The sequence below is a fragment of the Apium graveolens genome, chromosome 7, assembly GCF_009905375.1.
Source record: "Apium graveolens cultivar Ventura chromosome 7, ASM990537v1, whole genome shotgun sequence".
NCBI lineage: Eukaryota > Viridiplantae > Streptophyta > Magnoliopsida > Apiales > Apiaceae > Apium > Apium graveolens.
In genome coordinates this window covers 202,458,900-202,475,265 of record NC_133653.1, presented here as the reverse complement: position 1 = coordinate 202,475,265, position 16,366 = coordinate 202,458,900, and the positions used below count along the sequence as shown (strand labels likewise).

Sequence of the window (16,366 nt, the reverse complement as noted above, 5' to 3'; positions counted from 1 at the left end):
AGCCGTTGCTTTTCTCTTTCTTGAATAACCTCTCCCATTTGGTCGAGCATCTTTCATAACCTTAAGCCTGTTCATTGATTAGTACACCTCAGGTGCTGGTAAGGTCGGGACCATGCGTATCGACCCGTGCAGTGCTGTAGCTAACGCGTTAAGTATCCCGCCTGGCCTTTTGAGGTTGGTGTCCGAGCTTTCCGCCCACGCGTATGCGAATTGGAGATACTGGTTTGATTGATTACATTTTAAAATCAATGAACAATGTCATTGTTGGTGGGCACATCTCCAAAGATCACACGTTTTCCCAAACAGTCAATGACTCAGAAACAATAAATAGAATATAGAGTACATTTTTTAGTACTTAAACACATTCTCAGATCAATATCTGAAATGGTTGGCCTTTCTTGTGCTGTTGAAGAGCCACCTTAGAGTTTATCCACATCTTTCTTCTTCGCTTCACAACTTAGAATCAGTGTTTTTGTTTTTAGTCTGACCTTCTTGGAAAGAGATTCTTGTTTCTTCTCGAATAATGTCATTGGAGCAATCTAACAACTTTCTTGTTCGTTTTGATGGGAAGAACTACTTTGCTTGGTCTTTCCAATTTGAAATTTTTGTCAAGGGAAAAGAATTATGGGGGGCTACGTTGATGGAATGGTTTATGCACCTGACACCAAAGAAAAGTAGGAATTTGCGAAGTGGAAGGTGAAGGATGCTCAAATTATGTCTTGGATTCTTGGGAGCATGGAACCCTCCATGATTCTCAATCTCAGGCCTTAAAAGACTTCTAAAGATATGTGGGGTTACTTGAAGATAGTTTACAACCAAAACAACGCTGCCCGACGTTTTCAACTAGAGCTTGAGTTGGGACAACTCAGTCAAGGAAGCTTGACGATTCAAGAGTTTTATTCTTCTTTTGATAATTTATGGAATGAATACACTGATATTGTGTATGAGAGTGTTCCTGCTGAAGGACTGGTTGTTGTCCAAAGTGTACATGAGAGGAGCAAATGTGATCAATTTTTAATGAAACTACGGGGAGATTTTGAACCAGTGAGGTCCAACCTAATGAATAGGAATCCAGTTCCTTCTTAGGTGAGCTTTTTCGGGATAAACAGCGGCTGGTGACACAAACTTTCATCGATCTAAAAGCACAAAACTCTTCTCCAATTCATGTTGCATATGCTGCCCAAGGAAAGCATAGAGGTGGAAGAGACATGAGTAATGTCCAATGCTACATTTGCAAAGGATTTGGACATGTTACTAATTGCACTAAAAAGTTCTACACTTATTGCAAGAAGGCAGGGCACATCATTAAAGATTGTCCAATCCAGCCACCAAAGAAGTCTGAAACTGCCTACAATATCTCAGTTGGACATTCAAATGCTTCTAACTTTGGTCAGTCCTCTGTTACTCCTGAAATGATCCAACACATGATAGTTAATGCATTTTCAACTTCAGGAATTTCAGGTAACAAAAACTCTGCTCATAAGCCTTGGTATTTGATTCCGCAGCTTCAAATCACATGACTAGCACAGCAATTACCCTAAATAATGTTCAAAAGTATAAAGGGGATTTTCATATTCAAACCGCTGATGGTAACTCTTTACCTATAAATGTTGTTGGTGATATTTCATCCTCTCTGAATACAGTTTTTGTGTCCCCAAAGTTGTCTATTAATCTTATATCTGTTGGCCAGTTAGTTGATAACAACTGCACGGTTCAATTTTCAAATTCTGGTTGTTTTGTGCAGGATCAAGTGTCAGGGAAGATGATCGCGAAGGGGACTAAAGTGGGACGTCTCTTTCCTTTACTCCCATCACCTTCTCTAGTGTCAAAATATGTTTCTTGTAATGCCGCTGATTGTAATAATCAAGTGTGGCATAAACGGTTAGGAGATCCAAATTCTCATGTTCTTAGTATCTTACTTAAATCCGGTTTGCTTGGGAATAAAACTTTGAATTCTTCGAATAAAGACAATATTCATTGTGCATCTTGCAAACTTGGTAAAAGCAAAACACTTCCCTTTCCATTACATAAATCTCACACCACCAAAGCTTTCGAACTTGTGCATTCTGATGCATGGGGGGTAATATCTCATGAACATTACAAGTATTTTGTAACTTTCATTGACGATTTCTCTCGTTATACTTGGGTATATTTTCTTCAATATAAAAGCGAGGTCTTTAAAGCATTTAAAACTTTCCATACTTTAATCGAAACACAATTTTCTGCAAAAATTAGAATTTTGCAATTTGATTCGGGTCGTGAATATACATCAAACGAATTTCAATCATCACTTCAAAATCATGTAATCATATCACAACAATCTTGTCCATCAACTCCACAGCAAAATGGTGTGGCTGAGAGAAAGAATCGTCGTCTTCTTGATGTTGTTCGAACTCTCCTCATTGAGTATCTCAATTTTGGTGTGAAGCCCTGTCTACTGCTGTTTATTTGATAAACAGATTACCGTCTCCCACCTTAAAGAATGAATCTCCCTACCTTCGTTTATATAAAGATGAACCATATTATTCTAATCTTCATATTTTCGGATGTGTTTGTTTTGTACATCTTCATCCACATGAAAGGAATAAACTTACTGCACAATCTATCAAGTGTGCTTTCTTAGGATACGGTGGCACCAAAAAAGGTTTTCTTTGCTATGATCCTAATATCCGTTGAATTTCGTGTCTAGAAATGTAATTTTCTTTGATAATCAGCCATTTTTTAGCACACAAATGACTTCCCAACTCCATCAATAGCTATATTGCCTCATTTTCCCGAGTCATCAACCCCAACACAGAGATTTAAACCAGGTCATGTTTATAATAGACACGCGTCTCCCACTATGGCTCCTACGACTCTTTAGGATGCACCTGATCCTGTTACTTCCAATGATCCACCTCCTCTTCGGAGAAGCTCTAGTAATTCAAAACCTCCCGACATGTATGGTTTTACAGATCCAGTAGCCATGTCCAGTACTTTATCTCCTATCTCTATTCCCACTTGTTATAGACGAGCAATGGAACATGAGTGTTGGCAACAAGCAATGGAGACAGAACTCCAAGCTCTTGCTGAAAATCATACTTGGGACATTGTTTCCTTGCCTCCAAATGTCAAGCCAATCGGTAGTAAATGGGTTTATAGTGTGAAACTGAAGTCTAATGGCTCACTAGATCGATACAAAGCTCGATTGGTTGCACTTGGAAATAAACAAGAATATTGGTATCAACTATGAAGAGACATTTGCACCAGTGGCTATAATGACCACCGTAAGAACCATTCTTGCTGTTGCTTTCTCAAAATCTTGGCCTTTACATCAAATGGATGTCAAAAATGTTTTCTTAAATGGGGACCTTAAAGAGGAAATTTACATGAAACTTCCACATGGTATGGCATGGATAGCTCTAAATAAAGTTTGCAGGTTAAGGCGCACTTTGTATGGGTTGAGACAGTCTCCTCGAGAATTGTTTGATAAGTTTCGCAGTACTCTCATCAACTTCTCTTTTACACAAAGCCAATATGATTAATCTCTTTCTTTCATAAGACACCAGCAAGTATGGTCTTTCTTCTAGTCCATGTAGATGATATAATCATCACAGGTGCTCATATCAAAACTTAAAAATATGTTGCATCGTAAGGATCTTGGGGATCTTAAATATTTTTTGGGTTTAGAAGTTCATTCTCGAGATCGAGGTGTATTCTTAAATCAACATAAATATGTCAAAGATCTTATTGAGTTGGATGGTTTAAAGGAGGCTACTGCTGTTGATACACCAATGGAAGTGAATGTTAAATATCGAAAAGATGAAGGGGAGTTTTTATCTAATCCTTATTTATATAGACAATTGGTTAGTAGCCTTATCTATTTAACTATTACCAGGCCTGATATCTCATACGTTGTCCATATAGTTAGCAGATTTATGCAATCACCTCGACATCTTCATCTTATTGCAGTGAAGCGTATCATTCGCTATTTAATTAGGTCACCTACACGTGGTCTATTTTTTCCGAAATATTCTGATCTTCATTTACAAACATATAGTGATGCTGATTGGGCTGGATGTCCGGATACTTGAAGATCTACAACCGGATCGTGTACTTTTCTCGGAGATGCCTTGATCTCTTGGAAGTGTAAACAGCAAGATCATGTCTCAAAATCTTCAACTGAGGCTGAATATAAAGCCATGTCTACGACTTGTTCAGAAATTGTATGGTTACGTGGGCTTCTTTCCGAGCTTGGAGCTTCTCAAATTAATCCTACTCCACTCCATGCTGATAACAAAAGTTCCATTCAGATTGCTTCCAATCCAGTATATCATGAATGAACGAAACACATCAAAGTTGATTGTCATTATATTAGAGATGCATTTACTCGTGGTGTTATTGAACTTCCTCATGTTGGTACTAATCTTCAAACAGCGGATAAATTCACAAAAAGTTTTGACGCGTCAACGGCATAACTGATAATAGGGGATTCTGTAGGCTGATTTCCAGGAAAATTTAATGGGATCTGCTAGCTGATTTGTGGCTCTAATTAGCTCAGTTGTACCTATAAATACAGGAGCTTGTTGTATAACATTTTCATTGAAAAATATAAGCATTTTCACACATCTTTGTCAAATTTACATCTTATTTTGCAACACATTGTACAACAACATGAGTACAGTAAATAAAATGAAGTCATACTGCAGCTCTGCACCTCATTCTGTTCTGTAATATGTAATATGTAAACTCATTCATGTTGTTTTTTAAGACTTATTTGCACTTTTTGGTCTGCATTTCAATTATTTTGCACATTGATGGTTGAAGGTTAAAAGTAGTCATATGCGGTGGGTAGTTTTTTTTATCTTTTTTACACACTAAAAGGGCTCCAATGTAATGCATCGTACTGGTCAACCACAAGAATTGTTGACTCAGAAAAGAAGAATAACAAACCTAAGTAGGTATCCCAAATTCAATAGAATTCATATGGTAAAGTTCATAATTGTCTTTTCTTTTCAAATTTTTTTATCGTAGGGAACCCGCAATCGCTACCGTTTGGGTGCGTACTGGGTAAACCCCACGGGCTCACGCAAAATTGAAAATAAAAAATCTTAATAAGAAAGGATTTGTTTCATTTAATAAAAGATTGTTACTTGGTCAATAAGTTTAAGGATTAACTCGTATGTGGCTTTTATAAACTGATGTAATTTTTTAATATAAAAAATCATAGTTTCTCTTCTCATTGAATCAGATGCTCCAAGTCTCTTCGTAATTTTGCATTTACAAGTGAACAGTAAGAATGCTGGACCTTGTCTCTTAGCCAATTTCACTTCGGTAATTCTTAATGGGGCCTAGAACTTGTAGGGCTTGTTACAGTATCTTTGTGATGAATAGAAACAATAGGAATAATGTAACAAGAGAAATTCAAAGAACACTAACAGGGAAAGAATGAAATAATATCCTTACGGTGTAGACGATATCAGAAGTACAAGAACTTTGAACAAAGATGCCACCAATCTACTATGTTTTTCGTGTTTGACTAAATACAGGATTCCTAAACCACAATTCCAAAAAAATTAGTTACGACTCAAAGCCTTTAAACACTTGCAAGTCTGCAAAAGATCTATACTAAAAATTAAATGTAACCACATAAAAAGAGTTGTACTGCATTTTGAATACCTGTATGAAGTTGCACTAAAATCTGACCAAGTGAACTGGAAAGCGACATGTAAGATTCTCGTTTAGTAGAGTCCCTGTATTCTGCCATCTGAAGATAGACAGATACAGGTGCGTCCAACATCGCAGCCAGAGCAGAGGCACATGCCAATCGTGCCTGAGGACCATGAAGTAAATAAATTATATAAAAACCAATGGACTTTCTGTGACAGCTTAAACTCCGAGCAACAAACTATACTTCATCGAAGCAACAAACTATGCTTCATCGAAGCGCATATCATATGAAAAGTAATTGTTACTTAATACTCCTGTTAACAATAATTAAAAAGAGAAAAAGTGACAAGTAAATACTGGAAAAAGCTTAGTGGTAGATTACTAGTTATACTGCTGCCTAATTTGACATAGAAGTGGCTAAATAATGTCAGTTACTTTTTGTAAAATAAGGTCAATTTTATCTATTGTAGTTACTAGTTAGTGTCATCATATATTTATTAGTTTCTATTTTGAAATGGCAGGTTATAATTTCAGTTCATCAACTTCAATGTAGTATTTATTTTTCAGTTTAGTAACGAGAGTATTTATTTCTTTCTTTTATTAGTTTATAATTCTTAATAAAACAAATCAATTGCCGTTATGTGTGAATAGTTAATAATAGTTTAAACTTATTTATTATCTGCGGTTATTAGTGCAAAAAATTAGGAATATTTTGACCGGATATTTTCAATAAATGCCTTGATTGTATGTCATTGTACCATTTATGGGTAGCCATTTTAAAGCCATATATTCTTGACCTTTTAGACCTTTTAGAAGCAATCGTGTGCCTTTTTGTTAGCTTGAGTCTGTCCTTTTAGAAAATTATATATATATTATTTTATTTTTTTAGTGTCTAACAAAAGATTTTCTTTGGTTAGACTTTATTTTGTTTCTTTTTCGTTTCCTATAATAAATTATTATCGGATTTATTCATTTTATTATTTTTTACATATTGTCCTTCATTTCATTTGTTCTTATTTTCGAGATGTTCAAAAGAGATTATCTATCCAGCGACTTCGAAGTATAAGACAATCTAGCTACAATTTTAATTACATGAGGATTTCATATAACTATCAAGAAGACACTAGTTTAACTTTTAATTTTGTATAGAATGTACTTCTTAGATGGCACTCTTTTTCCCTATGGGTTTGGATATGGGTTTTTTTCCAAAGGGTTTTACTTTTAGTTATGAATGAAGTATAATCTGTCCCTTCGAATTGTATTCATCAATTTTATCAATGGAAATATTTCCTCCGCAAAAAAAGCAACACGTGAATCAGCACTCGTAAAATGCTTATTAAAATAAAATTACAAAGATTAATTGCACCCACAATTTAGCTAGATCAACATGTATAGGACATACCTATGTTACTCGGACTCTTCATTTTACCTTCGAGTACCCGTGTCGGACACTCGACACTTGGACATGGACACCCGGACTCGGACACTTATTTTAGGCCAAAAACATGTAGATTTTTCAAAAAGTTGCCGAATTCGATACTTGGACACGTGTCCATGTCGGACACTTCTAGCCGAGTCCGAGTAACATTGGGACATACCATGGTTGTCACGTTCATAAGTCGAGTCGATGGTACTAGTCGAATAGTCATACACTAGTCGCTGACTAGTTGACAAATTAATAATAATTAAATAAATAATATATAATAATATATATCTTATATATGTGGTTTCCCACAACAAAATTCTAACATTTTCATACTCATATGTATATCAATCACAAAATAGATATGATAAACACGAAAATATCTTTTTCCCTTCTATATACTCACATAGATAAGTTGACTATACAAATATATAAACAGATTATACTACATGTATATTCAGTTTTAATCAATTTATATATACATAAACACACCCACACAAAGATATATAAGCTGAAATTATTCAGTTTTAGAATTTTTTATTTTTCTCATTTTAAATTTTGATTGGATTTTGCACTAGTCGACCGACTAGTTGACCATGTCGTCCTTGACCATGTCGTCCGACTAGTCGATAAGCCGACCGATTAGTCGACCAAGTCGACCGATTAGTTGACCAAGTCGACCGATTAGTCGACCAAGTCGACCGACTAGTCGGCAATTCGCAAGTCGAGCTCTTCAGTCAAATTTCTCAAACTGACTAGTCGACTAGTCATCGACAAGTCGACTAGTCATCGACAAGTCGACTAGTCATCGACAAGTCGAGCACCGTGACAACAATGAGACATACACAGTTGTGTTGGATTTTCTTTCCAGACTAACCAACATATTAGATATACAGTATAACATCTCATCTTGAATGTTTACAGAATACTCAAACAGAGATGACAAAATATCTGACCCGTTGGAAACTCTCAATTACAAGCCGTCTTCCAATAATCTTAACTCTGTGAATGCCAATAACGACGGATTTAATATGTAAACTTATTCAATTTACCTTTCCCAAAAGCTGTAGCTTCTGCCATATCCATAGGGATGGATTTTTGAAAAATAGAACACTACTTTCTAACTTGGCAGCATGATTTTTCCTTGTGTTCGAATTTTTCAAATTAAAAGGTTTAGCTACTTACAAATATTTAAAGGTGAATTCTGTAACTTCAGAATATCTATAATTTTGACCAACGCCTTTCCCCAGGAAATATCAATTGCATTACTCTTTCTAGTGCACCGTAATTTTCTATCAGCCACAGTTTGATAACAAATTTACGACTGCATCTTGACCAGTAGGTTAACTATGGTATAATTAGGTCAGGAACATTGCATAAACATATTGTACCTACTACCTAGTATAATTATAATAACGGACATTTTTATTCAAATAATTTATTTTAGCTAATTACATAGTGATACTCTTTCATATTATTTTCACATACAAGATATGTCTCAAGTACCTAGACAAAGATTCTTTTACACAGTTTTTTTGAAGGACCGTGATTGAACTAATGTAAATACAACATATAACAGAGCAGCAAAGAAAAAGAAATATGAACTATGAAATGCTATTGATTCATCAAGTACCAATCACATCATGAAAATCATACCTTTGTGTAAGGATCAAAAAGCAAGCATGTCATTAAATTTGCATCACATTTCCTGTATGAAATAACAATTTAGAAACTTGGAAGAAAGTTATACGAGAAATAACATCAGAACATTTAAAATGCTAGGTTAAAATGACTAAAAACAATACATCTACCTGAGTTGCAGAACGTCACTGGTGGGCAAAAACATTGTCCATTGGGCAGTCATAGATTTAAGATCAGCTTGACACAGATCCTACCAAAATATTTCAAATGAGAAATGTTCCAGTCTAAACTACACACTACACAGAAAACAAAGAAAATGTGATTTGACCACAGAAAAGTACGAATAGAATCTAACAAAAACAGGTACCAGCTTTATCAGTTCAACAATGCAATACTCTCTTTATTAGATATTGCCAAATATTTCAGTGGTATGGCTAGCAGAAGGGGATTATTTGAATTTCTTATGCAATTACTTGGTATGCCAAACCAAGAGTATCTTTACATTTAATACAAGTTAAAACTGGACGAGTTAATTTATAGTGTAGGTAGTCTGCCGTACTCTGTTCCTTTGTACAAGTTAATAAAAAATTAATAATTAGTATAAAAAGTTACAAACCACTGAAAATAATTGAGCTTATTTTTTCCTAACATAATGTTAATAGAAATAATATACACAGAATGAAAATTTTCAAAATTTTAATGTATAATATCATCACAAAACAATATCATTATTCAAAAAACATTAACAAAACTGAAGTTACAGCCATTTAGCATTTGTTTATAGAACAATCCATGTGTATATTGATTCCGCGATGTATAACTACTCGCATACCAAAATCTTATGAACAAGAAGAAACTGATTGAAGATACAATTTAGACGTATAATATTTATGTCCAATATAGAAACTACTTCATCACAGAAAGCTTACAGTTGGCGATCTTTATATTAATAGCTACCAAAAAACTAACTTCATAAAAGAAGTATTATACTCACACTCATGCTTATCTCATTACTTTAAAACTTCACCACCACCCAAAATCACCTCCATATATCTGGCTTGACATTTTTAGAACTTCTGGAGATGAATAATGAAGATGCATGTTTCAGAGATACATTAATTAAGTATGTTTTACTGTTATCTCACATTAGTGTCTATAGACAGTTTATTATTTACTCTAAAATGGATTAAGATTATTAGTAGCAAAATCTAGATATAATTTCTGCCTATAATGCGGTCTACTAATTTCTTTACTACTGGCATTTCCTAATTCGGGATTTTTTATTTTAATGGAATTTCATCTTGGCTATTACATCAGTGGAACTCGAGTTAATTATCTGAAGTCATTTGAGACTTACAATCTGATTGTTTAAAACTATAGTCGAGACCTTATTGAAGTTTGTGTGAAATCCATGGATAAATACTTTATTCATTTCTCTTACATTATTTTACACACTAAACATGTACACCTCTACTATTCACACACACCCTTGACTTGAACTATGTAATTCAGGTACATCTCTACATCTTAGCAGTTTCTTTAAAAGACTGCTTGCCTAAACAAATTTATCTGACGCCTAAAAAGTCTTCTAGAAAGCGATAAGCAGTCCCAAGCAGCAGATGGACCTTCAGTTCGTGATTTTAAATTAATTCTAAAAATGAAAAAGCAGAAGTCAACAACCTCTTTGACAGCTTAATTTTAGTTAACACTTAATCAGCTGCTTCATAAATAATTGAAGCTCTTTATAGTTCAATTGCGCGTATGTGTCCGCTTATTCGGCTTTTTAGAACGTTGCGCCTACCTAAAAAATTCAATGAACCTCCGTTTCACAAAACATACGAGGGTTAGAACTGTAGAGGCATGCTACAATAAAAATACATTCGATTTGGGTTGGTGTCTGGGCTCCACTTGGGCAGAATCAGTGATACATAAATAGTTTGAAGGTCGACAATTCTTAAAAGTAAACTTGTTGCTTCTTACAAACTTATTGTTTTGCTTTAAGTGATATTTAAAGCCTTCCATCTAGTATATATATTTAATACAGTGTACTGGTAAGCTCCAGCAGCAATATGCATATTAAAATCTGCTTGAAACAATTCATGCAGATACTAAGACCAGCTTGAGCAAATAACTGATAGGTGATATTTTCCTTCCTAGTTTGCTTGTCAACTAACAAATTATGACAAAAGATGACATATAAGTACAATTTCCAGAAACAAGAAGGAGCTACTTATTTAATTCTGCAAGTCATCATTACCACATATAAGTTCTAGAATTTATAGCCAATACTTTAATTTTTATAAGTTTTACGCTCAAATGAAGTATCCGACCCAGAGGCTGCCCCAACAATCATATCCAGCATACTCTAGGACGAAGGTACCAAAAAGAAATTGTCCGAGGAGAGGGTTGAACCAAGTCATTTCACAAAGAAAAGCAGAGTTGCCCCGTGAAAAAACTCATCTGCGTAAATATTGCTAACTAGTGACAGATCAAATATATAAATTCCATTAAATAAAGGCACTAAGAGAAAAATAGTATTAAGAGGGGGAACTGAAACAACACACAAGTGCCAACTTTAATACAAAATTTTTGGTGAAGCATCTAAACCAACTTGTCTAGCCAAGCCTTATCATTTCGAATACATAATACTAACTTGACCAAAGAGATAATAACTTGTAAGTAAAAAAAGAAAATCACTTCTTCTTATAAGTTGGTTAAAGTAATAATTTAAGAGGTAAGCCTGACCATCCCAATTAAATTCCAATCAAAAAGCACTCCAAGCTTATGCTTACATATGGGTGAGAGACTGAAAGGAATTCCCTTATGTTCCTTTAGAACGAAGGTGTCTATCTTAATAAGTCAAAGAAAGATATGTAAACATCCGTAATTGATCCTATATTCGAGACACATATACTATGAATTTTTGGCATATCAATACCTGCAAGCAAACTATTGCAGCTACTCTGGCCTTGGAGCTGTGAATATTGAATGCTTCATTTGGTGAGCCGTCACTGTCACTGTAATCTGAGTCAGATGACATGTGATCAGGTGAAGAAACTTCATGATACTGATTCGACTTGAGTCTGCGCATATGCGGAGGCTTATATGGACCAGAACTAGTTAGATTTTTATTATTTTTGTTAGTGTTGTGTTCCTTCTTCTGACTACATGCAGTCAAGATAACTTGCGGTTTTTGAATAAGCCCATAATTAAAGAACATCCTCAATGAAGCTACCAAACCAGCTACCTGTAGGAATATTAAGAATCTGTTTATATAAAACACACATAGAAAAGACAATATTGCTCGTCTTCACAGGAAGTATAAGCAGATTTACTAGATTGTATGTCCTCATTCAGAACTTACTCGTCCATATCTTGCAAAATACTGTTGTTTACTTACATGGCCCGAAAGGGTACCCTTTGGATCTGAAAGAATTAAGTGCAAGCAATGAAGCAGTGAAGTGTAAAACCTGTAGAAAAAAGAACCACCGCTAATTAAATTGCAAGCTCAATATTATATCTTCGATAAGTTAATTAATGATGGAAGGGCAATGGATACTTGGCCAGAGTATTGTCCTCCAGTAAGAAGCCTTTGGCTGCAAGGACATCCATTATTTTCCGAAAAACCTAGTTTACAAAAGAACCGTCTCAATTAAAATTCCATGAACATGCACATTCTATCTCACTGGGAAGAGCATGCTTACCAAAACTGCTGATAGCCACCAGTTTACAGGTAGGATGTTCCCGACTCTTATATATATTTCACTAATCATGGTGAAAACTGTTGTCTGAACTTTCCATACACTCTCAACAGTGGATGATCTATTTCCAGTTTCAAATTCATGTCTCCAATCAACACATGAGTGAGATGCACTGATTAAGTCAGGTTGAAAGCGTGCAACGATGTTCAGAAGGAAATTCAGTAGTACAGGACTTTCTGCTAATGAAGTGGTTCTTTGATACAAAGTAGAAAAACTCCTGTGTAGTGGTAATAATCAGCCACTATAAATTCGTATAAATAATTGATTGCTCAAGGCTTCGATATTTAAATAATACTCAGCTAGTCGGCTATTACTAACTGCATCTGCTATTGGGGAATAAGCAGCTTTTTCTCAATTATAAGAAAATCCTCAACATGGTTTTGATATATATATATATATATAATCAGATGTCATGCCACATATTTTGGAAAGATCAAGACTAGTAATGGGTAACACCACATATAAAGACATTTTTCATCGCAGATAATTACTCTACAAGCATAGGAAAGTCAAGAAAACAGTAATGTGTTGCTTCATTACAAAGAATATCCAGATATCAGATGCATATAGTAAACAGTAGTGTATTGTTTAATCACATGAGTAGGTAGTGATATTAGAACCGGGGGGGGGGGGGGGGGGGGGGGTGCATTAAATTGCCAGAGCCACATGGACTTAAAATAACCTCACTCTCTAAGGCGAGGTAAGGCCTCAAGAAGGGAAGGGAAATCTGACATATTGATGCAGGACAAGTTTAATAAAGACAGATTAAGCAATGAATTTTACGAATCCCAAGAATAAAATCAATATTATTCCCAAGAAAAGTGTATAATTAAAGCTTAGTAATAATGTGGACAATACAATGCTTATATAGGGAATAGAAAACCTAACAATAACCTAATGGACTAAGACCCATAAACAATTGGGCTTTATTATAAATAAATTACTAACTTAATAAACTTCTAGCCCCGCATATAAAATATATAGATATATACATTATTTATTTCTACAATAAATAAATGTAAACTAATTAATAACATTTAAATTAATTCTTTATCTCAATTTATCATCACATATTTACAAGGGAAAAGAAGTTTCGAGGCAGCCCACTTCTCGGATAAACAAAAGAAATACATCATCACAAAATTTGTATACTTCCAATACAATAACATACACACTATTTGTGCAACCCGCCTTATTCCTGTTGGGCTAACAAGAAAATTAAAGCTGAAATAACTAATAAAATCCCGAGCATTATATATTCAAACTAGTTTAATGTATTTAAGAATAGTAAGAGTGACGAGATAATATACACATACCTTAGAGTTTTTAAACACTGTTCTAAAATTTGGACCGCATGAGCATTCCCCAAAATACCATTCTTTGTAACAAAAATTGTGAGAATGTCATTCACTAGTTTTTCATAAGAGTCTATCACTGCATCCCACGAAGATAAAATCATGTCAAAAGAAACATGGAGACTGACATTGTAAATCTGCGTAAGATAAGAACAGGAGTTAAACAGGTTTTGTGTAGACTTAAGCAGAAACAATTCCATGTCACTAGAAGATGGAGTAAATACTGGAAATTTGGTATATGTACCATTCTTTCACATAAATTTATGTTTGTGATGTATAACTGCCAAGATTGTTGGAAATAAGATCTAAATGTTCCACATAACTTTGTTTCAAGTTTTCTAAAAGTCATTTAGCAAATTAAAGAGGTGAATAGCAATTAATTTGATTAGTTTAAATAGCTTGACAAGTATCAAGTATAAATATTATTATTATTAGGCTAAGCCCTTCGAAAATAACATTAATAATTTTAAATTTCATTATGCCATAATTAAATAGAAAGAAATTGAGATGTAAATTTTGTGTGGAATATACAGACTAAATTTACCAATTCTCGTATAAAGAAACCTGGAAAATCTATAATCGTTCAATCATATAGCTTTATCCATGAAATTTAACCATTTTCATAATGGCTGGAAAGTGAGGCATATCGGAATACAACTATAAGATAAACTAAATAGATGATTTTCAGTACGAAAGAGATACGAAAAAGAAGTGCAAACACAAAAAAGCAAAGATCGGTAAACTGATTATTGTAGTATAGATGCTAAGGATGTATATCGTTTAGATTACCAAATGAGAGAGGTGTCGAAAAATATCGACAAGTTGATCATCTTTGTCTTCAGAACCGGATACAATACCAATCATTTCAATTAAAAACACTATATCCGAAGATACCTAAAAAGCAAACAGATAACAAACAAATTAAAATCCAGAAAGAAACAACAACAAATTCAAGGTCAAAACTAGCAAACAGAAACTTATAAACTTAAGTAAATCAAATTAAAAAGATGAATCACTAAAAGAATCAAAAAGGAGTTACTTGGAGAGGAGATAAGTTGGGCAATGAGGCAATCAAAGCATCGGAATTTGAGAAAATGATACGGTTTACAAGGAAAATTGTAGGGGGTGAAGTTACGGTTTCGTCTCTCAAGGTTAAAAAGGCTGTCCGCCATGATGATGCGGCCATCGCTCAAGCTTATTAGCTTAAAGTTTTGTTACACAGAAGTGTATATCTTTGCAGTTGTATTTGTATACTTCTTTCTTAATTAATGAAATAAATATAATATTATTCGACCATTGTTTTAAAATTCCGAAATCGGCATTATTGGAGATCGCGGTATTAATTATAATTAATAATATATAATTCTGCTTAAATTTTATTAAGTTTTCATAATATTTATAATATATTATTAGTTCATATTTGATATTTAGAATAAAGTTCTATGAAATTCACTATTTTATTCGAGTGCTCGAAGTTCATCAATATTTTACAAATAAATTATCTTCTAAAATGTGTTATCTTGTAAAATATGTTTCCCAAATATCATTTTAATAAAATCATGCAAATCACATAAATCTACGAATACAATATGTATGTTCTGCAACTAAACATGCATGCTCCGCAAACTAACTACGTTTTGTAAAATAATATATTTTTTAATGTTCTATTTGTAAAATGTATGCAATCTGCAAGTATTTTAATAAAATAATAATGTTTGAACAACATTATTTGAAAAATAATATGTTTTATAATATTTTAAGTTATATTTTACTTGCAGAACATATATGGACTCAAAAGACACCAATAATATAATAGACTTTATTGAATTTAACTCTTGATATTTAAGCAATTTATACATATTTTTTTAGATATTTGGCTTATACATAATAATTAACACTCACTAATTAGTAGTTAAAAAATTAGTTTGTTTCTGACATGATAACGGGGGAAAACCCATTGCGGAAAAATTAGGAGACAACGGCATCACTCCTCGATTTGAAAAATACAGGAGGGGTATTTGAAACTCGGTCGAGAGAAAAAAGATTAAGGAAAGTTTGCTTTGTAATTCAATGAGCTGCATTGTTGCAATAACGAGGCACAAAAGAGAAAAATATTTTTGAAATAGATGTCATAAATTTGATATCTCTAATAATAACGGCAGACTCCCAAATGGGATCAATATCGGATGATAAGAGCTGAACAACAATTTTGCAATTTGATTTAACTATAGAATGAGTAATATTTTGTTGAGTAATGATCGTGCAAGTTTCACGAATTGCTATAAATTTAATTTGCAAAAAGACAAAGCTTTAACGTGACAGCCTAATCCATCAATAAGATTTCCTTCAAAATTTCTTTCCAAAATATCAAATAACGCGGAGCCTCGCTTAGGATTATCATCACAATTATACTTCATCGATAATCCGCGTCGCTTTGGATTATCATCATAATTATACTTCATCGATAAAGCCAGGGGAGTAATCCATTGCGATGAAGAATTAATGACAGTGTTGGGAGACCCCAAACAAGAGGATTC

At 33.9% G+C, this 16,366-nt stretch overlaps 1 protein-coding gene across 3 annotated transcripts in view; it reads right to left on the bottom strand.

The window, feature by feature from the left end:
* LOC141672065 (uncharacterized) overlaps window positions 1-15,070 on the bottom strand; it is a 36,412-nt gene extending 21,342 nt beyond the window's left edge. For 2 of the 3 annotated variants that reach the window (XM_074478562.1, XM_074478563.1), the window contains exons 1-11: window positions 14,869-15,069; window positions 14,619-14,723; window positions 13,791-13,966; window positions 12,418-12,691; window positions 12,273-12,340; window positions 12,114-12,183; window positions 11,652-11,960; window positions 8,884-8,963; window positions 8,729-8,780; window positions 5,659-5,812; window positions 5,446-5,533 (exon numbers count right to left, since the gene is read on the bottom strand). In XM_074478562.1, the coding sequence (XP_074334663.1) occupies window positions 5,446-5,533; window positions 5,659-5,812; window positions 8,729-8,780; window positions 8,884-8,963; window positions 11,652-11,960; window positions 12,114-12,183; window positions 12,273-12,340; window positions 12,418-12,691; window positions 13,791-13,966; window positions 14,619-14,723; window positions 14,869-15,015 (1,523 nt within the window). In that variant the 5' untranslated portion in view covers window positions 15,016-15,069. Of the gene's footprint in view, window positions 1-5,445; window positions 5,534-5,658; window positions 5,813-8,728; window positions 8,781-8,883; window positions 8,964-11,651; window positions 11,961-12,113; window positions 12,184-12,272; window positions 12,341-12,417; window positions 12,692-13,790; window positions 13,967-14,618; window positions 14,724-14,868 lie in introns of all 3 variants that reach the window. The other variant, XM_074478564.1, reaches the window with a different exon arrangement.
* Between the last annotated feature and the right edge of the window lie 1,296 nt (window positions 15,071-16,366).